Raw genomic sequence first — 15,943 nt, forward strand, 5'->3', positions numbered from 1 at the left:
TGGGGGAAACTGTTATATTTATTTTATTTTATTTTATTTTAAAAAAATGGGCCGTTGTGTCCTGCTAAAATCTTGGCGAGAGATTTTCCTTCTGCCTTCGGAAGGAAGTGTTTTAAATGGAATTAGGCCTGCCTTTGAGGCTTTCTCGGCTTGCATGTTTAAAATTACCCGGCTCAAACGTGTGAGAATTCACACCACTGATCACAGTTTAAAAATAAAAAATTGCAGGACCGGGAAAAAAAACGGCTGGGCATTTTACATTTTACTCCTGGAAAAAGCATAAGGTCTCCTTCTGGAGCGGGGGACTGGACTAGAGGACCTCTAGGGTCCCTTCTGTTACTCAGTCTAGGACTTTTTAAAATTTCAGAGGCAGTTTGCAGGAATCAATGGGAAACCGGTGTCCCAACGGACCCCAGTCGGAAGGGTGGTCAGACCGCAAAGTGCCGAAGTTTGGTAGAATTTGCAAACCGGAGCACCGGGTTTCCGCCGTCCGTTGGGACACCGGTTTCCCATTTATTTCTGCCAACTGCCTCTGAAATTATAAAAAGTCCTAGACTGAGTAACAGAAGGGACCCTAGAGGTCTTCTAGTCCAATCCCCTGCTGCAGAAGGAGACCCTACGCCTTTTTCCAGGAGGCAACTGGACTTTCTTGAGCTCTGAGCTGAAGAAGTTTCTCGGACGAGAAGCGAAACGTCTTCAAAGAAAGACGTTTCCAGGTTGCCTCCTGGAAAAGCATCGTTGGGACAACCGGGACCTGGAGACCCTATACCATTCCAGTCAGATGGGTGTCCAGTCTCCTCTTAAAAACTTCCAGTGTTGGAGCATTCACAACTTCTGGAGGCAGGTTGTTCCACTGGTTAATTGTTCTAAACCAGGGGTCGGCAACCTTGGCTCTTTTATGACTCGCGGACTTCAACTCCCAGAATTCCTGAGCCAGCATAGCTGGCTCAGGAATTCTGGGAGTTGAAGTCCACGAGTCATAAAAGAGCCAAGGTTGCCGACCCCTGTTCTAAACTGTCAAGAAATTCCTCCTTAGTTCCGGGTTGCTTCTCTCCTTGGTTAGTTTCCATCTGTTGCAGCCGTTCAAAGTTGTGATGACCGCCGCCCCCCCGCAAATGTACCTACAACCCGGTACCGGAGTTCTGACAACTATGCATACACACATAGCATCATGTGACCACACTTTGGGCGCTTGACAACCGGCTCAGGTTTGCGGACGTTTGCAGCAAGCCACAATCACACCCCTGCAATTTGGGGCAAAGGCCAGTTGGATAAAATGCAAAAAAAAAAATGGTTGTAAGATCAGGTGCGGTCATGGGATAAACCTGCTTAACGACCGACCAAACCTCCATACTCGATTCTAGACATAAGTCGAGGACTGGCTGTTCTAAGAAACGGAAGGGAAGAAAACAAGATTGCTGTGATGCATAAACTTGGGCGAAGAATTTTATTTTATTTTTTAACTTGTCCTCTAAATAAAAAAAACCCGGTCCAAATTAACTTCTTGGAGGCGAAAGAAAGGAAAATTTTCTGCTTGGGAAAGGGACAGAGCTTTCTTTGGAGCTGCCCTAATGTAGGGAATCTTCGATTTAGGACCACAGTTGAGCTCCACATTTCTGTTGTTAAGTGAAACGTTGAATTTTGACCCGTTTTATGAACTTCCTTGCTAAGTTGCTAAGCGAATCGCTGCAGCTGATAAGTTAGTCATCTGGTTGTTAAGTGAATCCAGCTCTCCCCATCGCTTTTGCTTGTCAGAAGGTCGCAAAAGGGGATCACGTCACACACACACACACACACCCCGGGACGCCGCAACCGTCATAAATGTGAACCGGCGGCCAAACGTCTGAATTTTGATCATGTGACCATGGGGATGCCGCAACGGTCGCAAGTGTGAAAACGGTCCTAAGTTGCATTTTCCAGTGGCATTGTAACTTCAGTTTCTACCGTAAGTTGTGGGTTACCTGTGTTTATTCTCACAATCGCTTTGTGCTGCAGCCCACAGCATCAGCCGATCGGCAACTTGCAAGGGAGGCTGCAGGCTGCTTTTCACCCATTGGCTCATATCCACTGGCTGCTTAAACTGCTTAAACTTAAACTTAGCTTAAACTGCTAAGCTTGTAAGCCGCCCTGAGTCTTCGGAGAAGGGCGGGATATAAATGGAATTAAAAATAATAAATAAAAATAAATAAAAATAGGCCAGTGGAAACGGGGTGTGTGCTTTTGCACAACCTGCCAAGCTCAGTTCATTTTCCATATCTCTCTCCCTCTCTCTCTCTGTCTCTCTGTCTCTGTCTCTCTCTCTCTCTCTCTCTTTCTCTCTCTCTCTTTCTCTCTGTCTTTCTCTCTCTCTCTCTCTCTCTGTGAGAGAGAGAGAGAGGAGAAGGAGAAAAAGAAAGGAGAGGAAAGGGGGAAGAGAAAAGAGAGAGGAGAGGAGAGAGAAAGGAGAGGAGAGGAAAAGGGAGAAAGAAGGAGAGAGCGAAAGAAGGGTGAGAAGGAGAGAAGAGAGGAGAAGAGAGAAAGGGGAGAGGGGGAGAGGAGGGGAGAGGGGCGGAAAAGGGAGAGAAGGAGAAGAGAGAAAAAGGAGCGAAAGAGGAGAGAAGGAGAGGAGAGGGGGGAGAGGAGAGGGGCGGAAAAGGGAGAGAGAAGGAGAGAAAAGGAGGAGAGAAAAGGAGGAGAGGAGAGAAAGAAAGAAGAGAGATAGAGAGAGAGAGAGAAAGCGAAAGGAGAGAAGGAGAGAAGGAGGGGAGAGGGGCGGAAAAAGGAGAGCAGAAGAGAAAAAGGAGCGAAAGAGGAGAGAAGAAGGGTGAGAGAAGGAAAGGAGAAGAGAGAGGAGAGAAAGAAAGAGAAGAGAGATAAAGGAAGAGAGGAGAGAGAGAGAGACATGGATCCAACCTGTCTGGATTACTTTATGATCTGACTTTCTTACACAAATCCAGAAAGGAAATTAATCTGGTGATCAAGTTTTGGGTGGTCTTTGCACCCATCCTCACATTCCTTTTAGCCTCCCAAGGATTGCGGCCAAGAATCTGGCTCTTGCGGTGAGCCTCTGGGAGTGCCAGCAAGCCTGAACGATAATGAAGGTTTACACAAACACACAGTGGGGGAGTCATAGTAGCTACGTAGCCAGGTTTGTTCCTGAATTACTCACGGAGATGGCTAAATCCTCTTAGTTTGCACAGATGTTTGATTTGGCCGTGGTGCTATTTCCTCTCCCTGTCTCTCTCGTATACAGACATGCACACATAGACACACATACACACAAGCACAAATCAAACAATAAAATTGGCCTCTGGCTTTACTGGCGTGCATTTATTTCACTGTAGCATCTCAGCTTGGTCTCCAGTCTGTCTCATGCCTAGCGCACGTGTGGGACCAGTAGTTCATACATGCACCTCTGCACGCATGGCCGTTCGGAATGGCAACGGCAGGGAAAGAAGTGACTTGTGGCCGTTTTCCCACACTTAACGGCCGTTGCGGCATGCCCATGGTCAGGTGATCAAAATCCGGCCACTTGGCAAACCGACTCACCTTTATGACGGTTGGCGGCCTCCCAATGCTTTGGGGACCTTTTCTGACTAAGCCGAGTCAACGGGGAAGACGGACTGGCTTAAGGACTCTGTGGCCGATTAAACAACCGCAGCGATTCTTGAATAACCGCGGCAGGGCAGTTCGGTTCGTTCAAATGGGGGTGGGTGGGCGAAGCTGACTTAACCAATGTCCCGCTTAGCAACAGAAAGCTGGGGTTCCGCTGCGGCCGTAAGCCGAGGACTACCAGTGCAGCAAGGCTAACATTGCATGCTGACCCTCTGCTCAGCTTCCCAGCTGGTGTGCGCCTGGTGCAAAGCCAGGTGCAGTAGGGGTGCGTGTGCGTGCGTGTGTGCGTGTGTGTGTGTGTGTGTGCAAGTGGATCCAGGAGCTTGAAAGGGGAATGAGAGTTGGGGCCCCTGCAAAACGAGAACGGGTCTTAAACTAAGCCAAGATTCAGGGTTTATTTCCGGACTTGGCCTCCGGTCAGGAAGCCCAACTCTGCTCTCCTGCTCTGTGCCCACCCCCCAGCCCGCTTTTGGTCTGCCTGGATGCTAATCCGGAAAAGGGCAGGGGGTTAGGGGGGTCCCAAAGGATATTCCAGGGGAGACTCCGCAAAGTGACGGGGGAGGGGGGGAGGAGAAATAGAAGGGGAGGGAGAAAGGACGGAGAAAAGAAACGGAGAGGCCGACCCCCCCGCAGCAGACCCACCTCACCCCGTTAGTTAGCCAGAAAGGGGAGGCGAGCAAAAGGAGACGCCAGCAGGTGGGCAGCCCGGGGGTCTCTGGGCTCACCTGGGGTGGAGGTGGGAGGGAGGCCATCCCACCTGCTGGGCCCAGAGGCTTTGATGGAAGGGAGGAAAGAAAGAGGGAAGGAAGGAGGGAAAGAAGGAGAAGAAGGGTAGGAGAGAAGGAAGGAAGGAAGGAAGGAAGGAAGGAAGGAAGGAAGGAGAAGGGTAGGAGAGAATGAGGGAGGGAGGGAAAGAAGGAAGGAGAAGAAAATGGAGGGAGGGAAGGAAGGAGAAGAAAGGGAGGAGAGAATGAAGGAAGGAGAAGAAAGGTAGAGAAGCATGGTCGAAGAGAATGAAGGAGAAATAGGAGAGAAGGAGGGAAGGAAGGAAGGAGAAGAAAGGTAGAATGAGGGAAGGAAGGAGGGAAAGAAGGAAGGAGAAGAAAGGTAGAGAAGGAGGGAGGGAAGGAAGGAAGGAGAAAGTAGGAGAGAAGGAAGGAGAAGAAAGGTAGGAGAGAATGAGGGAGGGAGGGAAAGAAGGAAGGAGAAGAAAATGGAGAGAATGAAGGAAGGAGAAGAAAGGTAGAGAAGGAAGGTAGAAGAGAGTGAAGGAGAAATAGGAGAGAAGGAGGGAGGGAAGGAAGGAGAAGAAAGGTAGAGAAGGAGGGAGGGAAGGAAGGAAGGAGGGAAGGAAGGAAGGAGAAGAAAGGTAGGAGAGAGAAGGAAGGAAGGCAGGCAGGCCATTCAGGAGATGAATAAGCTACCTGGAGTTAGGAGCACGCGGCAGAAAGGAAGAGCGGGTGGAGATGGGGGCTGGATTCCCACCCGCTCCCCATCGGAGGGTTCTGCTAGCTGCATTGGACCCTGGCCGGGGCGTTGGGGGCACAGCGTAGACGCTCCGCTTAGGGTTCAGGCTGTCGTATGTACTGGGGGGGGGGGGCAGGTGTGCAGCAAGATCAGGCGGCCAAGGTGTGAGGAGGCCGCCTAGCCTGACCGCCGCCCCCCCCCCACAGCTCTGGCGTTGGGATGCCGCGGCCGAGCGCCCTTTTCACCTCCCTGCTTCTCTGTGGCTCCTCCGGCAGGTCGCCAGCTGACCATCTTCAACAGCCAGGCCGCCATCAAGATCGGGGGCCGCGACCAGGGCCGCCCCTTCCAGGGCCAGGTCTCGGGGCTGTACTACAACGGGCTCAAGGTCCTCTCCTTGGCCGCCGAGAGCGACCCCAACGTCAAGGTGGAGGGCAACCTGCGGCTGGTGGGCGAGGTGCCGTCCGTCATGACCACCGAGACCACGGCCACCACCCTGCTGGCGGACATGTCCACCACCATCATGGAGACCACCACCACCATGGCCACCACCACCACGCGGCGTGGCCGGTCGCCCACCATGCGGGACAGCATCACCCAGGTGAGCGGGACGAGGGGAGGGGCGGCAGGACGGGGGGGAGGGAGGAGGGAAAGGGGAAGGAGGGAAATAGGGAAGGAAGGAAGGAGAGAAAGGAGGGAAGGAAAGAGAGAAAGGGAAAGGAAGGATAAAGAAAGGAAGGAAGGAAATAGGAAAGAAGGAAGGATGAAGGAGAGAAAGGGAAAGGAAAGATAAAGGAAGGAAGGAAATAGGAAAGAAGGAAGGAATGAGAGAAAGGGAAAGGAATGATAAAGAAAGGAAGGAAGGAAATAAAAGAAGGAAGGATATATGAAGAAAGGATCAAGGAAGGAAGGATGGAGAGAAAGGAAGGAGGGAAGAATGAAGGAGAGAAAGGGAAAGGAAGGATAAAGAAAGGAAGGAAATAGGAAAGAAGGAAGGAGAGAAAGGGAAAGGAAAGATAAAGGAAGGAAGGAAATAGGAAAGAAGGAAGGAAGGAGAGAGGGAAAGGAAGGATAAAGAAAGGAAGGAAGGAAATAGGAAAGAAGGAAGGATGGAGAGAAAGGAAGGAAGGAGAGAAAGGGAAAGGAAGGAAGGAAGGAAATAGGAAAGAAGGAAGGATAAAGGAAGGAGAGAAAGGAAGGAAGGAGAGAAAGGGAAAGGAAGGAAGGAAGGAAATAGGAAAGAAGGAAGGATAAAGGAAGGAGAGAAAGGAAGGAAGGAGAGAGGGAGGGAGGAAGAAAGGGCTCCAGGGAAGATGCCAAGGAGGCTTTGGGCCAGGAAGGAGGACAGGTGGGGAAGGAAATAGGGAAGGAAGGAGAGAAAGGAGGGAAGGAAGGAAGGAGAGAAAGGGAAAGGAAGGATGTATGAAGGAAGGATAAAGGAAGGATGGAGAGAAAGGAGGGAAGAATAAAGGAATGATTAAGGAAGGAAGGAAATAGGAAAGAAGGAAGGAGAGAGGGTGGGAGGGAGGGAGGATGACAGGGGGGGTCAGCAGCCAAATTCTCCCTCCCCCCCCCGCAAAGGTTTTCCATAGAGAATTTGGCAGCCAGACCTCCGGGGAGGGGAGCAGAAGCCCCACAGGAAACGTCGGAGGTGGGGGAACCCCCCCCCACAAAGCTGCAGCAGGAAATTCAAGGCTGAGCTTGGGGGGGGACGACCCACCTCAGCCAGCGCTTTCCTCACTTGGCAAACCTCTGGAGCCCCCCCCCCCCCGGGTGCCAAGAGGGGCCGGGCAGGACGGGGCATGGGGGGGTGGGGGTGGGGAAGAAAGGCAGCGCTGCCACCACCTTTGCAGTGCAGCCCAGGAAATGGTCATCGGAGGGTCAGCCGGGCTCGCCAGCCCCACTGGACCCCAAACGCCAGTCACCCCAAGTTACCACTAACCGAGCCGGTCGCGACGCGAATGCAAGGCCTGCAAGGGAAAGGCGGAGATTTGCCCCCGATCCAAAGCGTTTTGCACGCTTCTCTCTGGGGTGGTTTTCGGAGAGGAGAAGGAACCCGAGACGGCCATAGTAGGATTCGGTCTTGAGGACAAGACTGCACATCCCTGATTCGACACTTGGAAATGCAGTCGAAGACGAACAAACACAGGAAGAACGGTTGCAGGATTTGGGAATGGCCTGTCTAGAGAAAAGAAGGACCGGCGGGGGGGGGGGGGAGCGTGACATGATAGCAACTCTTCCAGTATTTGGGGGGCTGCCACAAAGAAGAGGGGGTTCAACTCATTCTCCAAAGCACCAGAAGGCAGGACAAGAATCAATATTTGGAAACTATTCAAGGAGAGAAGCATCCTGGAATTAAGGCGTAACTTCCTAACAGTGAGGACAGTCAACCAGTGGAAGAGCTGGCCTCCAGAAACCATGGATGCTGCATCACTGGAGGTTTTTAAGAAGAGACTACATAGTCAATTGTCTGAGATGGTATAGGTTGTCCTGCTTGAGAAGGGGGCTGGATTAGAAGACCTCCAAGGTCCCTTCCAGCTCTATTCTGTTCTGTTCTGTTCTGTTATTGTTATTCTATTCTATTCTATTCTATTCTATTCTATTCTATTCTATTCTATTCTATTCTATTCTATTCTATTCTATTCTATTCTTATTTGTTATTCTATTCTGTTCTATTCTTATTTCTTATTCTATTCTATTCTATTCTACTCTACTCTACTCTACTCTGTTCTGTTTATTCTATTCTATTCTATTCTAGTCTAGTCTAGTCTAGTCTATTGTCCGAAATGGTATAGGGTTTCCTGCCTGAGCAGGGGGTTGGACTAGATGACCTCCAAGGTCCCTTCCAACTCTATTCTATTCTGTTCTGTTCTGTTCTGTTCTATTCTATTCTATTCTATTCTCTTTTCTATTCTATTCTATTCTATTCTATTCTATTCTATTCTATTCTATTCTACTCTCTATTCTATTCTGTTACTCTACTCTACTCTATTCTGTTATTCTATTCTATTCTATTCTATTCTATTCCTATTTCTTATTCTATTCTATTCTATTCTTATTTCTTATTCTATTCTATTCTATTCTATTCTTATTTCTTATTCTATTCTACTCTACTCTACTCTGCTCTGTTCTTTTATTCTATTCTATTCTATTCTATTCTATTCTATTCTATTCTATTCTATTCTATTCTATTCTATTCTATTCTATTCAAGTCCTGCAGCTGCTCTTCGCATATTTTAGTCTCCAGGCCTTGAACCAGCTTAGTTGATCTTCTCTGATTTTTTTTCCAAACTCTCAACATCTTTTTTGTGATATGCTGACCAAAATTGGCTGCAGCATTCCAGGTGTTTTATAAAGGGGTACTAATACCTCGTGTGATCTTGACTCTAGACCTCTGTTTATACAACCCAGGACTGTATTAGCTGTTTTTGGCTGCTGCTCCACACAGCTGACTCAGGGTCAAGTGATCGTCCACTAGGACTCTCAAGGTCCCTCTTGTTGATTGCTGATGATTTCTTGCAAACGACCTTGTAGCTTTTTTGCTCATAATACCTAATCTCACCTATTGCCTTCCTGATCTAAGGTACACTGTAGGTTGTCCTGGTGGTCCCCCATCCAGGTATTTAACCAGGTCCAGCTCACTTTTTCACAATCAGCCCCGGTCAGCCAAGGACTTTGCTGCACAGCCACAGGAAGAAAAACTCTCTTGGATCAATCTCAGCTCCTGAAACGACCCTTCCCTGCCTTGAAACTTAGCAGGGAAACTCTTGGTGGTCTCCCATCCGAAGGCTAACCAGGTCCAAGCTTGCTTACCACGTTACCGAGAACAGGCAGGGTCCACTGATGGCTGCCCACCCACCATGATTTATTCTGCCTCGCTACTTGCAGCTTCCCTTTCCCCCTACAGACAGTCCTCAACTTTTGACCACGACGGAGCCCAAAATTTCCGTCGCTAAGCAAGACAGCTGTTAGGTGAATTTTGTCCCGTTTCACGACCTAGATCCCCCTTAAATCTGCTTGTCAGAAGGTCGTAAAAGGGGATCACGGGATGCACGCACACACCCGGGACACCGCGACCGTCATAAAGGCGAGTCAGTTGCCAAGGCACCCGAATTTTGATCATGGGATGGGGGGGGGGGGGAAACGCTACAATGGTCGTAAGTGGGGAAAACGGCCCTAAGTGGCATGCACCATTGTAACTCTGAACGGCCGCTAAATGAAAAAAGTAAGGTTCTACATTTAGGCAGGAAAAATCAAATGCATAGGTATAGTATAGGTGGTACCTTGCTCAATAGTAGTAACTGTGAGAGGGATCTTGGAGTCCTAGTGGACAATCACTTCGATATGAGCCAGCCGTGTGCTGCAGCTGCCAAAAGAGCCAACATAGTGCTAGGCTGCATTAACAGAGGGACAGAATCAAGATCACATGAAGTACTAATACCACTTTACAAGGCCTTGGTAAGGCCACACCTGGAATGCTGCATCCAGTTTCCTGCCTGAGCAGGGGGTTGGACTAGATGACCTCCAAGGTCCTTTCCAACTTATTATTATTATTATTATTATTATTATTATTATTATTATTATTATTATTATTATTATTATTATTATGAACCGTCGTAAGTCAAGGTCTCTCTGTAGATCGCCAGGCTCACTTTGAGGTTTTGCGCAGCGGAGAAACGGATCCAAAAATCCAGTGTTGTTTTTTTTTCCCACTCCTAAATTCTGCTGGCAGCGCATCCCCCACCCTCTCCCCCCCATTTTGGTTTGCTTTTTTTTTTTTTTGCCAGAATCCTTTTCTGATCAATCTGGAATTTAAATACAGCGATTTGATGCTTTTCCATTTAAAGCTTATTTATTTTGGCCTGGAAAAATGCAAACGTGCAGCTCAGAGGGCCCCCCAGCCCGATCGAGCCGGACACCGGGGGGGGGGGGTTTCCTGGCCAACCCTCAGCCTTTGGAGAGCAGCGTGGAGAGAAAAAGGCTTTTTTTTAAAAAAAAAAACAAATACATACGTAAGATTTCCTTTCTCCAGATGATCCTACTGGGGTGATCTTTTGGGAATGCTTTGGGGAGGGGGCTGGGGGGGTTGCCCCCCCAGCTTTGCAGCTGTTGAAAACACACACACCACACACAAAAAAAACCATCCGGCCTCGCCCAGACACGGTTTCGGCTTCTTTTGATGGCAAGATGAGGTTTGGGGAAGTGGGGTGGGGGGAGCGAACATCTCCTCCTGCAGTTGCCATGGCAACTGCAGCAGCAGCAATTAGGCTGTCCTGGTTTTGGGGAGAAGAGGAAGGGGGGGCACCAGGAAGGGTGAGGCTGAGGGAGCTTGCAGCTGGCGGACAGGGCCGTCCCCCCCCCCCCCGAAACGCTCCATGGCTTGCAATGGCCTTGCCTTCCCCTGAAAAAAAAACATCAATGTTGCCAGAGAGCAACACACAACACACAACACACACACACACACCCATCCTTCCTTGGGGGAGTTTCCAGCATCTCCCCTCCCCCCCCTTCCCAGCCCTGCATGCAGGTGGTCCTCCTCTTACGACCAAAATTGGGACTGGAATTCCCATTGCTAAGCGAGGCGGGGGGGCTTGAGGGATCCCGGCCCGCTTTGTCACCTTTCCCGCCACGTTTCGTTAAGCAAGTCACTGCAGCTCTTACGCGAAGCGCACGGTCGTTAAGCGAATCCAGATACCCACCCACCCACCCATTGACTTTGCCCCTGGGAAGCCGGCTGGGAAGGTCGCAGAGGGCAAGGCGGTCCCGTGGATGCGGCAGCCGGTCGTAAGCAGAGGATGGCTTGCCGGATTTTGATCATCTGGCCCTGCGGATGTTGCACGGATTGTAAAAGGGAGGACTGAGCGTAAGGCACTTTTTTCAGGGCTGTTGCAACTTCGAGCGGTCATTAAACAAATGGCCGTAAGTCGAGGACTAGCTGTACCCCAAGGATTAAGGGACTCTCCCGCTGGGAGGTGGCGGGGAGTGTCGTATTCAGCATTTGGAGGGCAGCAAACCTTTGTCTAAGGGACGCGGTGGCTCAGTGGGTTGGGACGCTGAGCTTGTCGATCAGAAGTTCGCCAGTTTGGCGGGTCGAATCCCGAGTGCCGCGTAGCAGAGTGAGCGCCTGTTACGCGTCCCAGCTTCTGCCAACCTAGCAGTTCGAAAGCACGTAAAAAATGCAAGTAGAAAAATAGGGACCACGACGGTGGGAAGGTAACAGTGTTCTGTGCGCCTTTGGCGTCTAGTCGTGCCAGCCACATGACCACGGAGACGTCCTCGGACAAGCGCTGGCTCTTCGGCTTTGAAACGGAGATGAGCACCGGCCCCTAGAGTCGGAAACGACTAGCACGCATGTGCGGGGGAACCTTTACCTTTTTACCTTAAACCTTTGTCTATATTTTTAAGGTTAGACCTGCAGAAGCTGCTGCTGCTTCTCTGGTTGTTAACTGTCCTTTCAATTCTTTCAATATATTCATGGATTCCTCCAATGTCTAAAATATCTCAGCTGCAACTCAGTCGATTTCCTCGCACCCCCGGTGTGCATCCTTGCGTGAACTTGCCTGCAGAAGTGGTGGGTGCTCCATCCTGGGAGGTTTTTAAGAAGAGACTGGGCAGCCATTTGCCTGAAACGGTCTAGTAGGGTCTCCTGCTTGAGCAGGGGGTTGGACTAGATGACCTCAAGGTCACTTCCAACTCCTATTATTCTGTTATTTGCCACCCGACTCCTCGCAATCCTAGCCTGTTACTCTGTTTTGCAGGGTGTCCACGCACATGCCATGCCATGCCTTTTTTTTTCTTTTTTTTAGTGGCATTAGTGTTTCGGGGGGGGGAGAATCTTCTTGGTTGCAAAGAAGACACGGAGGCATAGAATCGAAATCACGTGCAGTATTAGTTCCGCTTTGTAAAACCTTAGTAAGGCCACACCTGGAATACTGCATCCAGTTTTGGTCAGCATGCTACAAAAAGAGATGTTGAGACTCTGGGAAAAGTGCAGAGAAGAGCAACTAAGGTCTTTAAACGCCTGGAGGGTAAAACATACGAAGAACAACGGTTGCAGGATTTGGGTTTGGCCAGTCTAGAGGAAAGAAGAACTAAGGGGGACGTGACGGCAGTATTGCAGTATTTGAGGGGCTGCCACAAAGAAGAGGGGGGGTTCAACTTGTTTTCCAAAGCAGCAGAAGGCAAGACAAGAAATGATAGGTGGAAACTGGTCAGAGAGAGAAGCAACCTGGAATTAAGGAGAAACTTCCTGACAGTGAGGACAATCAACCAGTGGAACAGCTTGCCACCAGAAATCGTGGGCGCTCCATCACTGGAGGTTTTTAAGAAGAGACTGGACAGACGCTTGTCTGAAATGGTATAGGGTCTCCTCTTGAGCAGGGGGTTGGACTTTATTTATCTATCTATCTATCATCTAGATAGATAGATAGATAGATAGATAGATAGATAGATAGATAGATAGATAGATAGATAGATAGATAGATAGATGATAGATAGATAGATACATTTATATACTGCCCTTTCCCGAAGGACTCAGGGCGGTTTACAGGGTATTTAAAAGAAAATCAATACAAAAGTTAAAACAAATTAAAAAAGATTAAATGAAACCCTGAGAAAAATAAAAAAAAACCCAGTTAAAATTAAAAAATTAAAAATATTCTCAGCTTGGGCCAGAGAGCTCGAAGAGCCAGGTCTTCAGGTCCTGGCGGAATGAACGGAGGTCGGGGGCAGTCCTCAGCTCCGCGGGCAGCTGGTTCCAGAGGGCAGGCGCCCCCACTGAGAAGGCCCTACCCCTGGGTGTTACCCGCCGGCAATCTTTAACCGGCGGCACCCTGAGCAGACCCTCCCTGTGGGAGCGCACTGGACGAAGGGCGTTTGATGCTGAAGATCTCCGAAGTCCCTTCCAGATCTATTTCTATTCTTATTCTTTGCAACCACTGTAAGCCATTTTGCAAGAGTTGGATGGGCCTCCCCAGGCCAGCATTTTCAACACGCACACACACCAACACACACACACACCGTCTTGTTTTGACAAGTGCCATTATGGAGCAATTCTCAATCTGTCTGTTTTGTCACACCTCCACGCTTCCCTTTTCGGCAGGCAGCCCTTTTATCACCGCTTTTCATTTTATTCTTACTCATCTTTGTAATTAGCCCAAACCCCGCTTTTGCTACTTTTTTTTTTTTTTTTGAGTACCTTACCATATTTACGCGATGTTGCAGCCGCGAACGGGCGCCGTAGCTACTCGTCCAAGTGAACGGCGCAGCCAGCCACCGTTCTGCTTTGCCATTTTAATCCACGGGAGTTTTTATTTGTAATCTCCTCTAATGTGCTTTCACGTAACCCTCTTTTGCGTGCCTTGGGAGTAATTGGGCCGAGGCGCTTAAATAAAATAAGTACTTTGGCACAAAAGTGGGTAATTGGGTTTTTGGTGTTTTTTTTTTAAAAAAAACACACTTTAAATTGGGTTTTTAAAAATGGGAGTGTGAATGAGGCAGCCCTTTGCTTCCCGGAGAGCTGCATCCGACCCACTAAATTAGGTGAACAGAAGACTTGGCCCTCACTTTAAATGGATCCAGGGCAAAAAACTTGAGTTGCAATTCCACCCGGCTGGGTTTTGCTAGGAGCAGACGGGGGGGGGGGGAGGGAAGACCCTCATGAGATCTCCCTCCTTAGAATCGTAACACTGAAAAGGCTCAGATAGATGGTTGCATTCAATCCCCAGCCCAGCTCCAATATCTAAATTCTCTTTGCAAGATAATAGTAATAATAATAATAATAATAATAATAATAATAATAATAATAATAATTTATTTATTTATTTATTTATTTATTTATTTATTTATTTATTTATTTTATTTTAATTCCATTTATATCCCGCCCTTCTCCGAAGACTCAGGGCGGCTTACAAGCTTAGCAGTAGTAGTAGTAGTAGTAGTAATAATAATAATAATAATAATAATAATAATAATAATAATAATAATAATAATAATAATAATAATAATAATAAGAAGAAGAAGAAGAAGAAGAAGAAGAAGAACAACAACAACAACAACAACAACAACAACAACAACAACAACAACAACGTTGGAAGGGACCTTGGAGGTCATCTAGTCCAGAATTCAAACAGACAAGCACCTGCAACATAACACCCCAGACTTAACAATTGTCAATAAGAAAGACAAAAAAGTCTGGATAGCAGACGTGGCAGTGCCTGGAGACAGCAGACTAGACGAGAAAGAACTGGAGAAGATCGCAAAATACAAAGACCCACAAATAGAAATAGAAAGACTGTGGCAAAGGCAAGCAAGGGTGGTACCAATAGTAACAGGCGCCTGGGGTGCAATCCCAAAACAACTGGAGCACCACTGGAACACCATCATCGGCATTGACAAATGCGCCATCAGACAATTGCAAAAGGCGGCTTTGCTAGGAACTGCTTCCATCCTGCGACGAGATCTGTAACGCCATCAAACATCCACATCTGCCTATCCCAGGTCCTTGGCAAGGACTCGATAGGTAGACAAAAATGCCAAATCCAGAAGAAGGAGAAGGAGGAGGAGAAGAAGAAGAAGAAGAAGAAGAAGAAGAAGAAGAAGAAGAAGAAGAAGAAGAAGAAGAAGAAGAAGAAGAAGAAGAAGAAGAAGAAGAAAGTTGGAAGGGACCTTGGAGGTCATCTAGTCCAACCCCCTGCTCAGGCAGCCTCTCCAAATGTTGGGTGTGAGCAATGTAGACCTACCCTAGACCTATCTTCTTGCTCAAAGTATCTGTGGAGACTCTCAGTCCTCCAGGTGTCCCCGAGGGGCTTTTTCAAAAGGCAAGGTTTCCTCGAAGGCGTTTCGCTTCTCCTCCAAGAATCTTCTTCAGTTCTGTTTCAGTTCGTCTTCTGCTCTGTCCTTCAGTTGCTCAAAGCCGATTTAAAAACAAGTCTTCCCCAGACTGGCAGTTTGCACCAGGGCTAGGCTGGATAAGGTTCAGGTAGTCCTCAACATACAGCCACAGCTGTGCCCAGGATTTCCGTCGTTAAGCGAGTCATTTGTTAAGCGAGCTTGGCCCCGTTTTATGATTTTCCTCGCCGCTGTTGTCAAGTGGACCTCTGCAGTTGCTAAGTTAGTGAGCCGGTTGTTAAATGAACCCGGCTCCCCCCATTGACCTTCCTGGTCAGAAGGTCGCAAAAGGGGATCCCGTGGCCTTTGGCTACACAGCAACAGTCATACAACGGTTTACAACGGACTAGTTGTAAACAGAGCCTTGGTGGAGCAGTGGGCTAATGCCTCCTTAAGTAACACCAGCTGCCTGCCATTAGTGCAGGTTCGAGTCCCACCAGGCTCAAGGTTGACTCAGCCTTCCATCCTTCCGAGGTCGGTAAAATGAGGACCCAGATTGTTGGGGGCAATAAGCTGACTTTGTAATAATGCCGCTTGGGGGTGTGTGTGTGAAAGCCCTAATAAGCAGGCATATACATAGAATGAAGGCTACTGCTAAGCTTGTAAGCCGCCCTGAGTCTTCGGAGAAGGGCGGGATATAAATGGAATTAAAATAAAAAAATAAAATAAAAATAAATGGGAACCGGCGGCTAAAGATCTGAATTTTGATCATGGGGGGATGCTGCAAAGGTCTGAAAAATGGTCCCAAGTCACATTTTCCAGCGCCATTGCATTGTAACTCCGCTCACGAAACGAACTGTTGTAAGTTGAGGACTAGTTGTAATTCCTCGCTTGACTCCTTCCCCCCCCCCCCGGCTCGGCCAATCTCTCTCCGACAAGTCTCCAACAAAGGGGGCTTCTCCACTCCGTTCCCCAAGTCGTGATTGACCTGCTGATCCTGTAAGGTTGTTCTTAACCATCAGTGGGATTCTGCTGTTTGCCTCCATCGTCCTGCGTC

General features: G+C 48.6%; 1 protein-coding gene across 1 annotated transcript in view; it reads left to right on the forward strand.

Annotated features, from left to right (window-relative positions):
• Positions 1-15,943, forward strand: part of NRXN2 (neurexin 2) — a 224,839-nt gene that overhangs the window by 193,401 nt on the left and 15,495 nt on the right. The window contains 1 exon segment of the mRNA XM_083374184.1: positions 5,337-5,659. Within this exon segment, the coding sequence (XP_083230310.1) occupies positions 5,337-5,659 (323 nt within the window).

This window comes from Vipera ursinii (genome assembly GCF_947247035.1).
Source record: "Vipera ursinii genome assembly, chromosome: 15".
Lineage (NCBI taxonomy): Eukaryota > Metazoa > Chordata > Lepidosauria > Squamata > Viperidae > Vipera > Vipera ursinii.